Source organism: Amphiprion ocellaris, chromosome 8, assembly GCF_022539595.1.
Source record: "Amphiprion ocellaris isolate individual 3 ecotype Okinawa chromosome 8, ASM2253959v1, whole genome shotgun sequence".
NCBI lineage: Eukaryota > Metazoa > Chordata > Actinopteri > Pomacentridae > Amphiprion > Amphiprion ocellaris.
The window spans coordinates 9,294,617-9,310,318 of NC_072773.1; the positions used below are offsets into that span (position 1 = coordinate 9,294,617).

A 15,702-nucleotide genomic window follows, 5' to 3' on the forward strand; every position below is an offset into this window, starting at 1 on the left:
GAACGAAGACTCAAAAGGGATCAACGGTACTTTACTGATTATGTAAATTTTATGGAGGACATAATCGCATGTGGTGATGCAGAAAAGGTGCCAGACGAACTCTGTAATACCCCTGCCTGGTATATACCCCATCACGGGGTATACCACCCTCAAAAGCCCGGCAAGATACGTGTAGTCTTTGATGGCTCTGCACAATATCAAGACACTTCACTGAACGAGCACCTGCTTACAGGGCCTGACCTCACAAACACCTTGGTGGGAGTACTCTGTCAGTTTAGGAAGGGCTCAGTTGCTGTGATGTGTGACGTGGAACGTATGTTTCACCAGTTCCATGTGACACCACAAGACCAGGACTACTTACGCTTTCTATGGTGGGAGCATGGTGATTTGAGCTCTCAGCCCTCAGTCTTTCGCATGAAGGTGCATCTCTTTGGCGCCGCTTCTTCACCTGGCTGTGCCAACTTTGGTTTAAGACATTTAGCCTCACAAGGTGAAACTCAGTTTGGCCCAAGCACAGTTAAGTTCATTCAGAAGAATTTTTATGTAGACGATGGACTTGTAAGTGTCACATCAGAAGCCGAAGCAATAAAACTAGTCAAAGAAGCAAGAGAGTTGTGCAGCACAGGTAAACTAAGGCTACATAAGTTTATATCGAACAGTGAAAATGTGATTAAGTCATTACCAAGAGAAGAGTGTGCTGAAAGTGTTAAGGATTTGGACTTAGCACTAGGAGAACCATTAATGGAAAGAGCACTCGGTGTACAGTGGTGCATTTCTTCTGATAAGTTTCAGTTCAGAATAACAGTGAAAGAGCACCCAATGACCAAAAGAAGGATTCTGTGCACGGTAGCATCAGTTTATGACCCACTGGGATTTGTGGCGCCGTTCACCTTAAGAGGAAAGCAAATCCTACAACAGTTATGTCAAGAGAAAGCTGGTTGGGATGAGCCGCTCTCAGACCAACTCCGAACACAATGGGAATCCTGGCTTCAAGATCTTCAAAACTTGTCAAAAGTGAGAATTCCAAGATGTATCTTACCACCAAACACAGAAATTAAACAGTGTGAACTACACCACTTTTCGGATGCCAGTGTCACAGGCTACGGACAATGTAGTTATTTAAGATCAGTCACTTCCAATGGAAAAGTTCATTGTGCCCTAGTCTTGGGAAAGGCACGCGTAGCGCCAAGCAAGGTCACTACAGTCCCTAGACTTGAGTTAGCGGCTGCAGTAGTCGCAGCAAGGACAAGTCTAATGTTAAGAAATGAACTGGAAATGGATAATCTGCAAGAACATTTCTGGACAGATTCAAAAGTTGTGTTAGGATATGTGAATAATGATGCAAAGAGATTTCATGTGTTTGTGGCGAACAGGATCCAGAGAATTAAGTCACTCACAGATCCAAAACAGTGGCATCATGTGCCATCTGAAAGTAATCCTGCAGACCATGCATCAAGAGGGTTAAGTGTTCAACAGCTACTCAATTCTAACTGGTTTAAAGGTCCAGAGTTTTTGTGGCAAGGTGACCTACCCATTGAAACGGACAAAGTTACTGAAGTTATGCCTGATGATCCAGAGTTGAAAACAGTACATGTGCTCAATACCAAAGTACGACAAGAAAAGAGAACAATGCTTGATTGTCTCGCCAAATTTTCAGACTGGAAAAGAGCTGTTAAAGCTATTGCTCGTCTCAGAAAATTTGTGAAGGATTTCAAAGGAGTCACACAAACAAAAGGTGAAAACACAAGTGTTGAAGACAGACAAGAAGCAGAACTGTTCATAATAAAACTTGCACAAGAAAACACATTCAGCAAGGAAATCAAGGACTTAACTCAAGGAAAGGACATTCAACTGAAGGACAAGACACACAAGTTGTACAGCTTAAGTCCCTTTGTTGATGAGCAGGGAGTACTTAGGGTGGGAGGACGTTTAACAAGATCAAGTCTTCACCCACACATCAAACATCCTGCCATTATTCCGAAATCAAGTCATGTCTCAACTCTACTCATTAAACACTTCCATGAGAAAGTGCAACATCAAGGAAGAGGATTAACTGTCAACGAGCTGCGCTCCAATGGACTGTGGATCACAGGATGCAGCAGCGCGGTTGCTTCACACATCTTCAAGTGCACTACCTGTAGACGGTACAGGAGAAATACTCAAGATCAACGAATGTCAGATTTACCTGAGGACAGAATGGAAACAACACCCCCATTCTCCTATCGTGGTATTGACTGTTTTGGACCTTTTTATGTAAAAGACGGTAGAAAAGAACTTAAAAGGTATGGTCTTCTTTTTACGTGTATGTGTTCAAGGTCAATACATATTGAAATGTTAGAGGATCTTACTAGTGATGCTTTTATTAATGCATTACGTTGTTTTATTTCTATACGTGGACATGTAAGACAAATCAGGTGTGACCAAGGCACAAATTTTATTGGTGCTAAGGGAGAGTTTTTGAATGCGATGAAAGACTTTGACAAAGAGCAGTTGAAACAATACGGATGCAAATTTGTTCTCAACACCCCATCTTCAAGCCACATGGGAGGGGTTTGGGAGAGGCAAATAAGAACTATTAGAAGTGTGTTAACAGCTATTTTAGATCAAGCATCCAAGAGACTTGATAGTACCTCCCTCAGAACATTTCTTTATGAAGTAATGGCTATTGTGAATAGTAGACCATTGACAGTGGAAAACCTTAACGACCCAAACATGGAACCTTTAACACCTAATCATATTCTTATGATGAAATCCAATATCATTTTGCCTCCTCCTGGTGAGTTTATCAGTCAGGACTTGTATCTAAGAAAGAGATGGCGAAAGGTTCAGCTTTTAGCCAACGAGTTCTGGACAAGATGGAAGAAAGAGTATCTTCTCAATCTTCAACAGAGACACATATGGCAAAAGGATAAAAGGAATGCACAGGTTAATGACATTGTTGTTCTTCAAGATGATAATTCTCCAAGAAATCAATGGAAACTTGCAAGAGTAACAGAAGTGTATCCAAGCGCAGATGGAAGAGTGCAAAAAGTACAACTGTTAATCAGTGACTCTACCTTGGATAAGGATGGAAAAAAGACTGTCAGACCAGTTTATTTAGATAGACCAGTTCACAAAACTGTGTTATTACTTGAAGCAGAGTAAATGATAAAACGTAAATATGTTATAATGTTGGTATATTTTGAAGTGAAATCACAATAAGTTTGTGATTTGGTGGGAGTTTTACAGCCAAAAATTTGTTATTTGTATTTTGTTTTACCTTAAGCATATTTTTTTGTGTCACTAGGATGTTTATTTTGAAAGATGCAGCTAGCTAAACTCAGCTACGATCTCTGAGCCTGGACGCTGTGAGGTCATAAAGCCTCTCCGAACACTTCTGCTGACCGTTCCATGGATTCCACAAATAAACACTTGGAGCATTTTTTGAAAAATGGCCTGGACGCCATTTTGTTTCCAAAAGTTTCAACACCAAATTCGAGAAAAATCCATGTCCTCAAACCAAAATATCAGTTTTCCCAAATGACTACAGCATTAAAAGCACATTCCATACATTTCCCTCAACTTTTCACATAAAATAAATATGGAAATTACACCAAGAAACCGTCTGTATCACCAAAACAGTTTTTCAAACAGGTCCTCAAACATTCTGTTACTTAACAAACTTTAAATTCAACAATTTATTCTAAATTTTCTCCTGAAATGGCGTCCAAGGTGTTTCTGAAGGTCAGTTTAGGAGTCATGCTCAGCAGAAACACCACTTTTATTTTCTTACCTGTGTGCTGACTCTCCAGGTCTGTCAGGCCTCCAAACAGCAGCTGCTCTTCTGTCTGATCCGTTTGTCCAGCGGGTCGGTTTTCTTCTTCTTCTGTCAGTAATCCACCGAGTTTGTTCTTCAACAAGGTCCATTCTTCAGATGCTTTCCAGCGTTTCAAATCTCCAGAGTCCAGCTCCCAGTTTCTCTAACAGCTCAGCTCCAAATCCAAGTGCAGAATGACAGTCGAAAGAGCAGCAGGTCTTTTATAGGAGTTCGGCTGCGCGTCATCGTTGTTTCCATGGCGTTAAGATGACGCACGCACGCGCATGTGCGTGACAGACGTTGATATGAAGTTAAATGTATGATCTATATCACTTCTACCTCTTCTTAAAGTCTTAAAAGTCAATAAAGACTTCTTTCACTGATGGATTCATTCTTTTAATGACACCACGGAGTTGCAGATGCCACAATGGGACACTTGAGGCACCTTTGACCACCATCTGCTACATTGAAACCATGTTGAACCACCGTCGAACTAAAAGCAACATAAAGAAGCAATAAGGCAAGGCAAACAAACATAAAACTGCACAAACACAGTATAGAAAACATACCTCGCTGGTTGACCACAACTTGAGGTAGAAATGAGGTCTTAACCTTTCTTAACAGCTTATTTTTCTGGCTGTAAAAAATGTCATGCTTCTCTGAGCTGAGGGCGTACATCACTAATTAGCGCACGGGCGGAACCAAGTACCTGAACAACAGTTCCTACTTGAGACATCTTTCAAAAAATCTGTGGATGTTCTCAGTCATCCAGGTCATGATAAGTCTCAAGCAAGCATAAGTTATGGCAACTGGACTAACCTCGTGTGAGTCGAAAACGTTTCACCTCTCATCCAAGAGGCTTCTTCAGTTCTGAAAGCCTGGTGGGGAGTACCAGATATTTATCCACCAGGAGGGTGGTGGCAAAAAACAAGTGGACAAAGACCCGAAACCAACAGACTCGTTAGGTGTTAATGTGAGTCGTTAGCCTTTGATGGGCGGTCGTTACCCCTCCCAGCCCTCTAGGAGGGTGGTTGGGGGTCACCTGACTGCAAGTGGGACAGATGGCTGCACCTCCTTGGGAGGGCTCTAAGAACGGCGTTGTAAGTTGCTTTTAGTTTGACGGTGGTTCAACGTGGTTTCAATGTAGCAGATGGTGGTCAAAGGTGCCTCAAGTGTCCCATTGTGGCATCTGCAACTCCGTGGTGTCATTAAAAGAATGAATCCATCAGTGAAAGAACTCTTTATTGACTTTTAAGACTTTAAGAAGAGGTAGAAGTGATAGTCGAACTCGGACCTGCATGATTCCCGGCCTCCTGGTGGCGACATCGCGTCACTACATCAAGAAAGAAGTTGCTGCAAATGTTAACGGACACTCATGTTCACCAGTTGCTTCCTCATCAAGACGTCCAGAAGTCCGACATTCAAGTACATGTTTGAAAGGTCACAAAAGGAGCAACAACAAGGAACTGTGTGAAGCCTAAAACAACAGCACCACAAGGTAACAAGAAGGGAATTAATGCAACCAAGTTCATTCTCAAGTCAAGTTAATGAGTTAGTAATGTTGTTTGGATCAAGTTAAAGGTACATACTGTTAAAAGAAGCACAAGAATGTCTGAAACAAAAGAAACTGAGCTTGAGCAAGTGGATGACACGTTTTTGGAGCAAACAAAGCAAACTGAGCATCGTAAAGGTGAAAGGACTCGTGTGCTTTCAGAGAAGGGTAAAGAATTTCACAAAGAAAAGTTACAAGGATTGCAACATCGTTTTAACGGGATTTATGAGCGATGGAGAGCATTAATAAAAGTTGCCAAAAAATCTGTAATCAAAGATGATCCAGTTGACATTGTTGAAGGTCACATGGACACAGTTCAAAGAGAGGTTACAGAGCTCAATGACATTTTTGATGAATTTAGAGCAATTGATGGTCCACCTCATGACATGCGATCTACGTTAGACAAGTGCACATCAGTGACTAATCTCCATCCATCCATCCATCTTCTACCGCTGATTCGGGTCGCGGGGGCAGCAGCTTTAGGAGGGAAGCCCAGACCTCCCTCTCCCCGGCCACATCATCTAGCTCCTCCCGGGGGACCCCAAGGCGTTCCCAGGCCAGCCGGGAGACATAGTCTCTCCAGCATGTCCTGGGTCTTCCCCGGGGCCTCCTCCCAGTGGGACGTGCCCTAAACACCTCACCAGGGAGGCGTCCGGGGGGCATCCTAATTAGATGCCCTAAACACCTCACCAGGGAGGCGTCCGGGGGGCATCCTAATTAGATGCCCGAGCCACCTCATCTGGCTCCTCTCTACGCGGAGGAGCAGCGGCTCTACTCTGAGATCCTCCCAGATGGCCGAGCTTCTCACCCTATCTCTAAGGGAGAGCCCAGCCACCCTGCGGAGGAAACTCATTTCAGCCGCTTGTACCCGCGATCTTGTTCTTTCGGTCACTACCCAAAGCTCGTGACCATAGGTGAGGGTAGGAACGTAGATCGACCGGTAAATTGAGAGCTTCGCCTTTCGGCTCAGCTCCCTCTTTACCACGACGGACCTGTACAGCGTCCGCATTACTGCGGAGGCCGTGGCAGTCCGCCGGTCGATCTCTCGCTCCATCCTTCCCTCACTCGTGAACAAGACCCCGAGGTACTTAAACTCCTCCGCTTGGGGCAGGACCTCATCCCTGACCCGGAGAGTGCACTCCACCCTTTTCCGGCTGAGGACCATGGACTCGGATTTGGAGGTGCTGATCCTCATCCCGACCGCTTCACACTCGGCTGCGAACCGATCCAGTGAGAGTTGGAGGTCCTGGCATGATGAAGCCAACAGGACCACATCATCCGTGAAAAGCAGTGACGGAATCCTGAGGTCACCAAACCGGACCTCCTCAACACCCTGGCTGCGCCTAGATATTCTGTCCATAAAAATTATGAACAGAATCGGTGACAAAGGGCAGCCCTGGCGGAGTCCAACTCTCACTGGAAACGAGTTCGACTTATTGCCAGAGATGCGGACCAAGCTCTGGCACCGGTCATACAGGGAACGGACAGCCTGTATTAGGTGGTCCGTTACCCCGTACTCCCGGAGCACTCCCCAGAGGGTTCCCCGAGGGACACGGTCGAAAGCCTTCTCCAGATCCACAAAACACATGTGGACTGGTTGGGCAAACTCCCATGCACCCTCAAGGACCCTACTGAGGGTGTAGAGCTGGTCCACAGTTCCACGACCGGGACGAAAACCACATTGCTCCTCCTGAATCCGAGGTTTGACTATCCGGCGGACCCTCCTCTCCAGTACCCCTGAATAGACCTTCCCGGGGAGGCTGAGGAGTGTGATCCCCCTATAGTTGGAACACACCCTCCGGTCCCCCTTTTTAAAAAGAGGGACCACCACCCCAGTCTGCCAATCCAGAGGCACTGCCCCCGATGTCCACGCGATGTTGCAGAGGCGTGTCAACCAGGACAGCCCCACAACATCCAGGGCCTTGAGGAACTCCGGGCGGATCTCATCCACCCCCGGGGCCCTGCCACCGAGGAGCTTTTTAACTACCTCGGCGACTTCGACCCCAGAGATGGGAGAATCTACCCCCGAGACCCCAGGCCCCGCTTCTGAATCAGAAGGCGTGTCGGTGGGATTGAGGAGGTCTTCGAAGTACTCCCTCCACCGATTCACAACGTCCCAAGTTGAGGTCAGCAGTGCACCATCCCCACTATACACAGTGTTGACAGTGCACCGCTTTCCCCCCCTGAGACGCCGGATGGTGGACCAGAATCTCTTCGAAGCCGTCCGGAAGTCGTTTTCCATGGCCTCGCCAAACTCCTCCCATACCCGAGTTTTTGCCTCGGCGACAGCCGCAGCTGCAGCCCGCTTGGCCAGCCGATACCTGTCAGCTGCCTCCGGAGTCCCACAGGCCAAAAAGGCCCGATAGGACTCCTTCTTCAGCTTGACGGCATCCCTTACCGCCGGTGTCCACCAACGGGTTCGGGGATTGCCGCTGCGACAGGCACCGACCACCTTACGGCCACAGCAACGATCGGCCGCCTCAGCAATGGAGGCACGGAACATGGTCCACTCGGACTCAATGTCCCCCACCTCCCTCGGGACATGGTTGAAGCTTGACCGGAGGTGGGAGTTGAAACTCCTTCTGACAGGGGACTCCGCCAGACGTTCCCAGCACACCCTCACGATCCGTTTGGGTCTGCCAGGTCTGACTGGCATCCTCCCCCACCATCGGAGCCAACTCACCACCAGGTGGTGATCGGTTGACAGCTCCGCCCCTCTCTTCGCCCGAGTGTCCAGGACATGCGGCCGCAAGTCCGACGATACGACAACAAAGTCGATCATCGAACTGCGACCTAGGGTGTCCTGGTGCCAAGTGCACATATGGACACCCTTATGCCTGAGCATGGTGTTCGTTATGGACAATCTGTGACGAGCACAGAAGTCCAATAACAGAACACCACTCGGGTTCAGATCGGGGGGGCCGTTCCTCCCAATCACGCCTCTCCAGGTCTCACTGTCATTGCCAACGTGAGCGTTGAAGTCCCCCAGCAGAACTATGGAATCCCCAGAAGGGGCGCTCTCCAGCACCCCCTCCAAGGATTCCAGAAAGGGCGGATACTCCGAACTGCTGTTCGGCCCGTAGGCACAAACAACAGTGAGGAACCATCCCCCCACCCGAAGGTGAAGGGAGGCCACCCTCTCGTCCACCGGGGTAAACTTCAACACACAGTCACCAAGCCGAGGCGCAATGAGTATTGACACCCCTGCTCGGCGCCTCTCACCATTGGCAACTCCAGAGTGGAAGAGAGTCCAACCCCTCTCGAGAGGGCTGGTTCCAGAGCCCCTGCTGTGTGTCGAGGTGAGGCCGACTATATCAAGTCGGAACTTCTCAACCTCGCACACCAGCTCAGGCTCCTTCCCTGCCAGAGTGGTGACGTTCCACGTCCCTAGAGCCAGCTTGTGTAGCCGGGGGTCGGTACGCCAGGCTCCCCGCCCCTGGCCGCCGCCCAACACACATGGCACCGGACCCCTATGGCCCCTCCTGCGGGTGGTGGGCCATAGGTGACTAATCTAGTACTACAAAATGCTAAATCTCACATTGAAGGTGCAAGTAAAGATGAGATTGCATGGCCTGATGCTAGCTCTATATTTACATCATCTAGCACCACCAGTGTCTCACTACGAAGCCAGTCTAAGACAAGTACAGCTGTTTCAAATGTCTCCTCTGCCAAAAGACAAGAAGCTGCTGCAGAGTATGAAGCTACAAAGGCTGTACTGAAGATAATGACTGAACAAGAGAGACACAGAAAAAAGGTACAAATGCTCGAAGAAGAAGACAAACGCATAACTGCAGAGCAAGAAGCCGCTGCGACGTCACAGCGCCTCCTAGAAGAGAAGGAGGAAGCTGAACGCAAGCTAAAACAAGAACAAGAGAAAGCTTCCCTGATAAGGCAACAACAAGAGGAAAGTGCTGCAAGGAGAAATTCAGTTGAAGATCTCAAAAGAGAAATTGAAAGATTGGAAAATCTCAAAAGACTTAGTGCAGCAAAGGCAAAACTACAAGTTTATGATGAAGACTACTTTTCAGTGAAGCAAGAATGTGACATTGTTAACCCCGCAAATGTACAGGTAACATTGCTCAAGAACACTGCTGATCAATCCTTACAACCACCAAGAGAGTCAAACGTCACTCATGAGAGTATAGGTGAGCTTGTAAAAGTTTTAGCAGAAGCTATGTCAGCCAATAGACTATCTATTCCAGAGCCTTCAGTGTTTAGTGGGGATCCACTTAAGTTTAAGCATTGGAAAGCCTCTTTTCAGACACTTATTGAAAGAAAGAACATTCCCACTGCAGAAAAGATATTTTTCTTACAGAAGTATGTCGGTGGCTCTGTAAAGGAAGCCTGAGATGGTTACTTTCTGATAGGTACTGAAGATTCATATGAAGCTGCATGGTGTATGCTCAATGATCGCTATGGTGAGCCTTTTGTCATTGCTAAGGCCTTTAGAGACAAGTTACACTCCTGGCCGAAAATCACTGGAAAAGACAGTTCAGAGTTAAGAAAGTTTGTGGACTTTTTACAAAGTTGCCAATCCGCGATGAGTAACAATGAGAATCTGAACATCCTCAATGATGGTATTGAGAACCAGAGACTTACTGCTAAGCTACCAGACTGGTTAGGTAACAGATGGAACAGAAAGGCCACAGAGTACCAGCTGGAGCACAAACAGTTTCCACATTTCAGTTATTTTGTAACTTTCCTGTCAATGGAGGCAAGTATTGCATGTAACCCCATTACATCTTACCAAGCCATAAGACAAAGTGACTTTGATAAACCAAGGATCAAGCTTCAACTCACACCTATTCACAAGAGACAAGATGCAGCAAAAATCTTCACGACAAACACCAGTGAGAAAAGTAAATTTTCCTGTGTGTTTTGTAAAAAGACAGGACACAGCTTACACAAGTGTCGCATGTTTACAGAGAAACCAGTCGCTGAGAGAGTGAAGTTCATTCAAACTGAGAAATTATGTTTTGGCTGTTTGAATAGTGGTCATCTTTCCAAGAACTGCAGTAACCGGATGAAATGTGACATATGTACAAAACGACATCCCACATGCCTGCACGAAGAAAGACAAAGACAAGAGACAAAACAAGAACAAGAACAACCTAAAGGACAACAAGCAAGTGAACAGAAAGCAAGTACTCAACAAGTAACCACACAGTCACAAGACATTGTAAATGAAAGTACGTCTAACAGAGTAACTCATGAAAGCAGTATTACACAGACATCTGCAATAGTACCTGTGTATGTATCCACACAAAGTGAGCCAAGCAAAGAAGTACTTGTCTATGCCCTGCTGGATACCCAGAGTGATTCATCATTCATTCTCAATGAAGTAGCAGACAACTTAGACACAACTAAAACGCAAGTTAAACTCAAACTATCTACAATGTCATCTAAGAAAGCAACAGTTCAATGCACAAAACTTGAAGCTCTGCAAATAAGAGGACTGTTTTCCAAGAAGAAACTCACTGTGCCGATTGTGTACACACGTGACTTTATACCTGCTAATCGTAGTCACATTCCTACTCCAGATACAGCAAGGGCCTGGCCACATTTGGAGCATCTCACTGAAAACATTGCTCCACCACTGGACTGTGAAATAGGGCTTCTGTTAGGGTACAACTGCCCACAAGCTTTAATGCCTAGAGAAGTTGTATGTGGAGAAGAAAACCAACCATATGCTCAGAAAACAGATTTAGGCTGGAGCATAAGTTATTGTAATTCATCTGATGCAGTCAGTGATGTTATTGGAGTAAGTCACCGCATCATTGTAAAACAAGTAATTCCAGAGACTGAACCAGCCTCAAAGCTGAAGAATGAAGTTCACTACATTTGCAAGACACAAATAAAGGAAGTAACATTTCCAGATGTGCTCAAAGCACTTGAATCAGACTTCACAGAAAGAGCAGTTGATGAGACAAGTATCTCACAAGAAGATCTTCGCTTCTTAACAAAGCTACACGAAGGGATTAAACAAAAGCAGGACGGACATTATGAAATGCCACTGCCTTTCAAAGGTGACAGACCAAAGCTTCCCAATAACATGTCAAGTGCAATGCAACGTTTAAACAGTCTCGAACGAAGACTCAAAAGGGATCAACGGTACTTTACTGATTATGTAAATTTTATGGAGGACATAATCGCATGTGGTGATGCAGAAAAGGTGCCAGACGAACTCTGTAATACCCCTGCCTGGTATATACCCCATCACGGGGTATACCACCCTCAAAAGCCCGGCAAGATACGTGTAGTCTTTGATGGCTCTGCACAATATCAAGACACTTCACTGAACGAGCACCTGCTTACAGGGCCTGACCTCACAAACACCTTGGTGGGAGTACTCTGTCAGTTTAGGAAGGGCTCAGTTGCTGTGATGTGTGACGTGGAACGTATGTTTCACCAGTTCCATGTAACACCACAAGACCAGGACTACTTACGCTTTCTATGGTGGGAGCATGGTGATTTGAGCTCTCAGCCCTCAGTCTTTCGCATGAAGGTGCATCTCTTTGGCGCCGCTTCTTCACCTGGCTGTGCCAACTTTGGTTTAAGACATTTAGCCTCACAAGGTGAAACTCAGTTTGGCCCAAGCACAGTTAAGTTCATTCAGAAGAATTTTTATGTAGACGATGGACTTGTAAGTGTCACATCAGAAGCCGAAGCAATAAAACTAGTCAAAGAAGCAAGAGAGTTGTGCAGCACAGGTAAACTAAGGCTACATAAGTTTATATCGAACAGTGAAAATGTGATTAAGTCATTACCAAGAGAAGAGTGTGCTGAAAGTGTTAAGGATTTGGACTTAGCACTAGGAGAACCATTAATGGAAAGAGCACTCGGTGTACAGTGGTGCATTTCTTCTGATAAGTTTCAGTTCAGAATAACAGTGAAAGAGCACCCAATGACCAAAAGAAGGATTCTGTGCACGGTAGCATCAGTTTATGACCCACTGGGATTTGTGGCGCCGTTCACCTTAAGAGGAAAGCAAATCCTACAACAGTTATGTCAAGAGAAAGCTGGTTGGGATGAGCCGCTCTCAGACCAACTCCGAACACAATGGGAATCCTGGCTTCAAGATCTTCAAAACTTGTCAAAAGTGAGAATTCCAAGATGTATCTTACCACCAAACACAGAAATTAAACAGTGTGAACTACACCACTTTTCGGATGCCAGTGTCACAGGCTACGGACAATGTAGTTATTTAAGATCAGTCACTTCCAATGGAAAAGTTCATTGTGCCCTAGTCTTGGGAAAGGCACGCGTAGCGCCAAGCAAGGTCACTACAGTCCCTAGACTTGAGTTAGCGGCTGCAGTAGTCGCAGCAAGGACAAGTCTAATGTTAAGAAATGAACTGGAAATGGATAATCTGCAAGAACATTTCTGGACAGATTCAAAAGTTGTGTTAGGATATGTGAATAATGATGCAAAGAGATTTCATGTGTTTGTGGCGAACAGGATCCAGAGAATTAAGTCACTCACAGATCCAAAACAGTGGCATCATGTGCCATCTGAAAGTAATCCTGCAGACCATGCATCAAGAGGGTTAAGTGTTCAACAGCTACTCAATTCTAACTGGTTTAAAGGTCCAGAGTTTTTGTGGCAAGGTGACCTACCCATTGAAACGGACAAAGTTACTGAAGTTATGCCTGATGATCCAGAGTTGAAAACAGTACATGTGCTCAATACCAAAGTACGACAAGAAAAGAGAACAATGCTTGATTGTCTCGCCAAATTTTCAGACTGGAAAAGAGCTGTTAAAGCTATTGCTCGTCTCAGAAAATTTGTGAAGGATTTCAAAGGAGTCACACAAACAAAAGGTGAAAACACAAGTGTTGAAGACAGACAAGAAGCAGAACTGTTCATAATAAAACTTGCACAAGAAAACACATTCAGCAAGGAAATCAAGGACTTAACTCAAGGAAAGGACATTCAACTGAAGGACAAGACACACAAGTTGTACAGCTTAAGTCCCTTTGTTGATGAGCAGGGAGTACTTAGGGTGGGAGGACGTTTAACAAGATCAAGTCTTCACCCACACATCAAACATCCTGCCATTATTCCGAAATCAAGTCATGTCTCAACTCTACTCATTAAACACTTCCATGAGAAAGTGCAACATCAAGGAAGAGGATTAACTGTCAACGAGCTGCGCTCCAATGGACTGTGGATCACAGGATGCAGCAGCGCGGTTGCTTCACACATCTTCAAGTGCACTACCTGTAGACGGTACAGGAGAAATACTCAAGATCAACGAATGTCAGATTTACCTGAGGACAGAATGGAAACAACACCCCCATTCTCCTATCGTGGTATTGACTGTTTTGGACCTTTTTATGTAAAAGACGGTAGAAAAGAACTTAAAAGGTATGGTCTTCTTTTTACGTGTATGTGTTCAAGGTCAATACATATTGAAATGTTAGAGGATCTTACTAGTGATGCTTTTATTAATGCATTACGTTGTTTTATTTCTATACGTGGACATGTAAGACAAATCAGGTGTGACCAAGGCACAAATTTTATTGGTGCTAAGGGAGAGTTTTTGAATGCGATGAAAGACTTTGACAAAGAGCAGTTGAAACAATACGGATGCAAATTTGTTCTCAACACCCCATCTTCAAGCCACATGGGAGGGGTTTGGGAGAGGCAAATAAGAACTATTAGAAGTGTGTTAACAGCTATTTTAGATCAAGCATCCAAGAGACTTGATAGTACCTCCCTCAGAACATTTCTTTATGAAGTAATGGCTATTGTGAATAGTAGACCATTGACAGTGGAAAACCTTAACGACCCAAACATGGAACCTTTAACACCTAATCATATTCTTATGATGAAATCCAATATCATTTTGCCTCCTCCTGGTGAGTTTATCAGTCAGGACTTGTATCTAAGAAAGAGATGGCGAAAGGTTCAGCTTTTAGCCAACGAGTTCTGGACAAGATGGAAGAAAGAGTATCTTCTCAATCTTCAACAGAGACACATATGGCAAAAGGATAAAAGGAATGCACAGGTTAATGACATTGTTGTTCTTCAAGATGATAATTCTCCAAGAAATCAATGGAAACTTGCAAGAGTAACAGAAGTGTATCCAAGCGCAGATGGAAGAGTGCAAAAAGTACAACTGTTAATCAGTGACTCTACCTTGGATAAGGATGGAAAAAAGACTGTCAGACCAGTTTATTTAGATAGACCAGTTCACAAAACTGTGTTATTACTTGAAGCAGAGTAAATGATAAAACGTAAATATGTTATAATGTTGGTATATTTTGAAGTGAAATCACAATAAGTTTGTGATTTGGTGGGAGTTTTACAGCCAAAAATTTGTTATTTGTATTTTGTTTTACCTTAAGCATATTTTTTTGTGTCACTAGGATGTTTATTTTGAAAGATGCAGCTAGCTAAACTCAGCTACGATCTCTGAGCCTGGACGCTGTGAGGTCATAAAGCCTCTCCGAACACTTCTGCTGACCGTTCCATGGATTCCACAAATAAACACTTGGAGCATTTTTTGAAAAATGGCCTGGACGCCATTTTGTTTCCAAAAGTTTCAACACCAAATTCGAGAAAAATCCATGTCCTCAAACCAAAATATCAGTTTTCCCAAATGACTACAGCATTAAAAGCACATTCCATACATTTCCCTCAACTTTTCACATAAAATAAATATGGAAATTACACCAAGAAACCGTCTGTATCACCAAAACAGTTTTTCAAACAGGTCCTCAAACATTCTGTTACTTAACAAACTTTAAATTCAACAATTTATTCTAAATTTTCTCCTGAAATGGCGTCCAAGGTGTTTCTGAAGGTCAGTTTAGGAGTCATGCTCAGCAGAAACACCACTTTTATTTTCTTACCTGTGTGCTGACTCTCCAGGTCTGTCAGGCCTCCAAACAGCAGCTGCTCTTCTGTCTGATCCGTTTGTCCAGCGGGTCGGTTTTCTTCTTCTTCTGTCAGTAATCCACCGAGTTTGTTCTTCAACAAGGTCCATTCTTCAGATGCTTTCCAGCGTTTCAAATCTCCAGAGTCCAGCTCCCAGTTTCTCTAACAGCTCAGCTCCAAATCCAAGTGCAGAATGACAGTCGAAAGAGCAGCAGGTCTTTTATAGGAGTTCGGCTGCGCGTCATCGTTGTTTCCATGGCGTTAAGATGACGCACGCACGCGCATGTGCGTGACAGACGTTGATATGAAGTTAAATGTATGATCTATATCACTTCTACCTCTTCTTAAAGTCTTAAAAGTCAATAAAGACTTCTTTCACTGATGGATTCATTCTTTTAATGACACCACGGAGTTGCAGATGCCACAATGGGACACTTGAGGCACCTTTGACCACCATCTGCTACATTGAAAC

The 15,702-nt window shown here is 44.8% G+C and overlaps 2 protein-coding genes across 2 annotated transcripts; both read left to right on the forward strand.

The window, feature by feature from the left end:
- The first annotated feature begins 518 nt into the window (after positions 1-518).
- Positions 519-3,875, forward strand: LOC129349462 (uncharacterized). Its single transcript, XM_055012678.1, has 2 exons — positions 519-2,550; positions 3,792-3,875. The coding sequence occupies exons 1-2, from the start codon at positions 742-744 to the stop codon at positions 3,873-3,875; spliced, it is 1,893 nt and encodes a 630-aa protein (XP_054868653.1). The 5' UTR covers positions 519-741.
- A 5,501-nt stretch (positions 3,876-9,376) lies between these two features.
- LOC129349463 (uncharacterized) lies at positions 9,377-15,308 on the forward strand. The gene is made up of 2 exons (XM_055012679.1): positions 9,377-13,983; positions 15,225-15,308. Exons 1-2 carry the CDS (start codon positions 9,748-9,750, stop codon positions 15,306-15,308), a joined length of 4,320 nt encoding a protein of 1,439 aa, XP_054868654.1. The 5' UTR covers positions 9,377-9,747.
- The last annotated feature ends 394 nt before the right edge of the window (positions 15,309-15,702 follow it).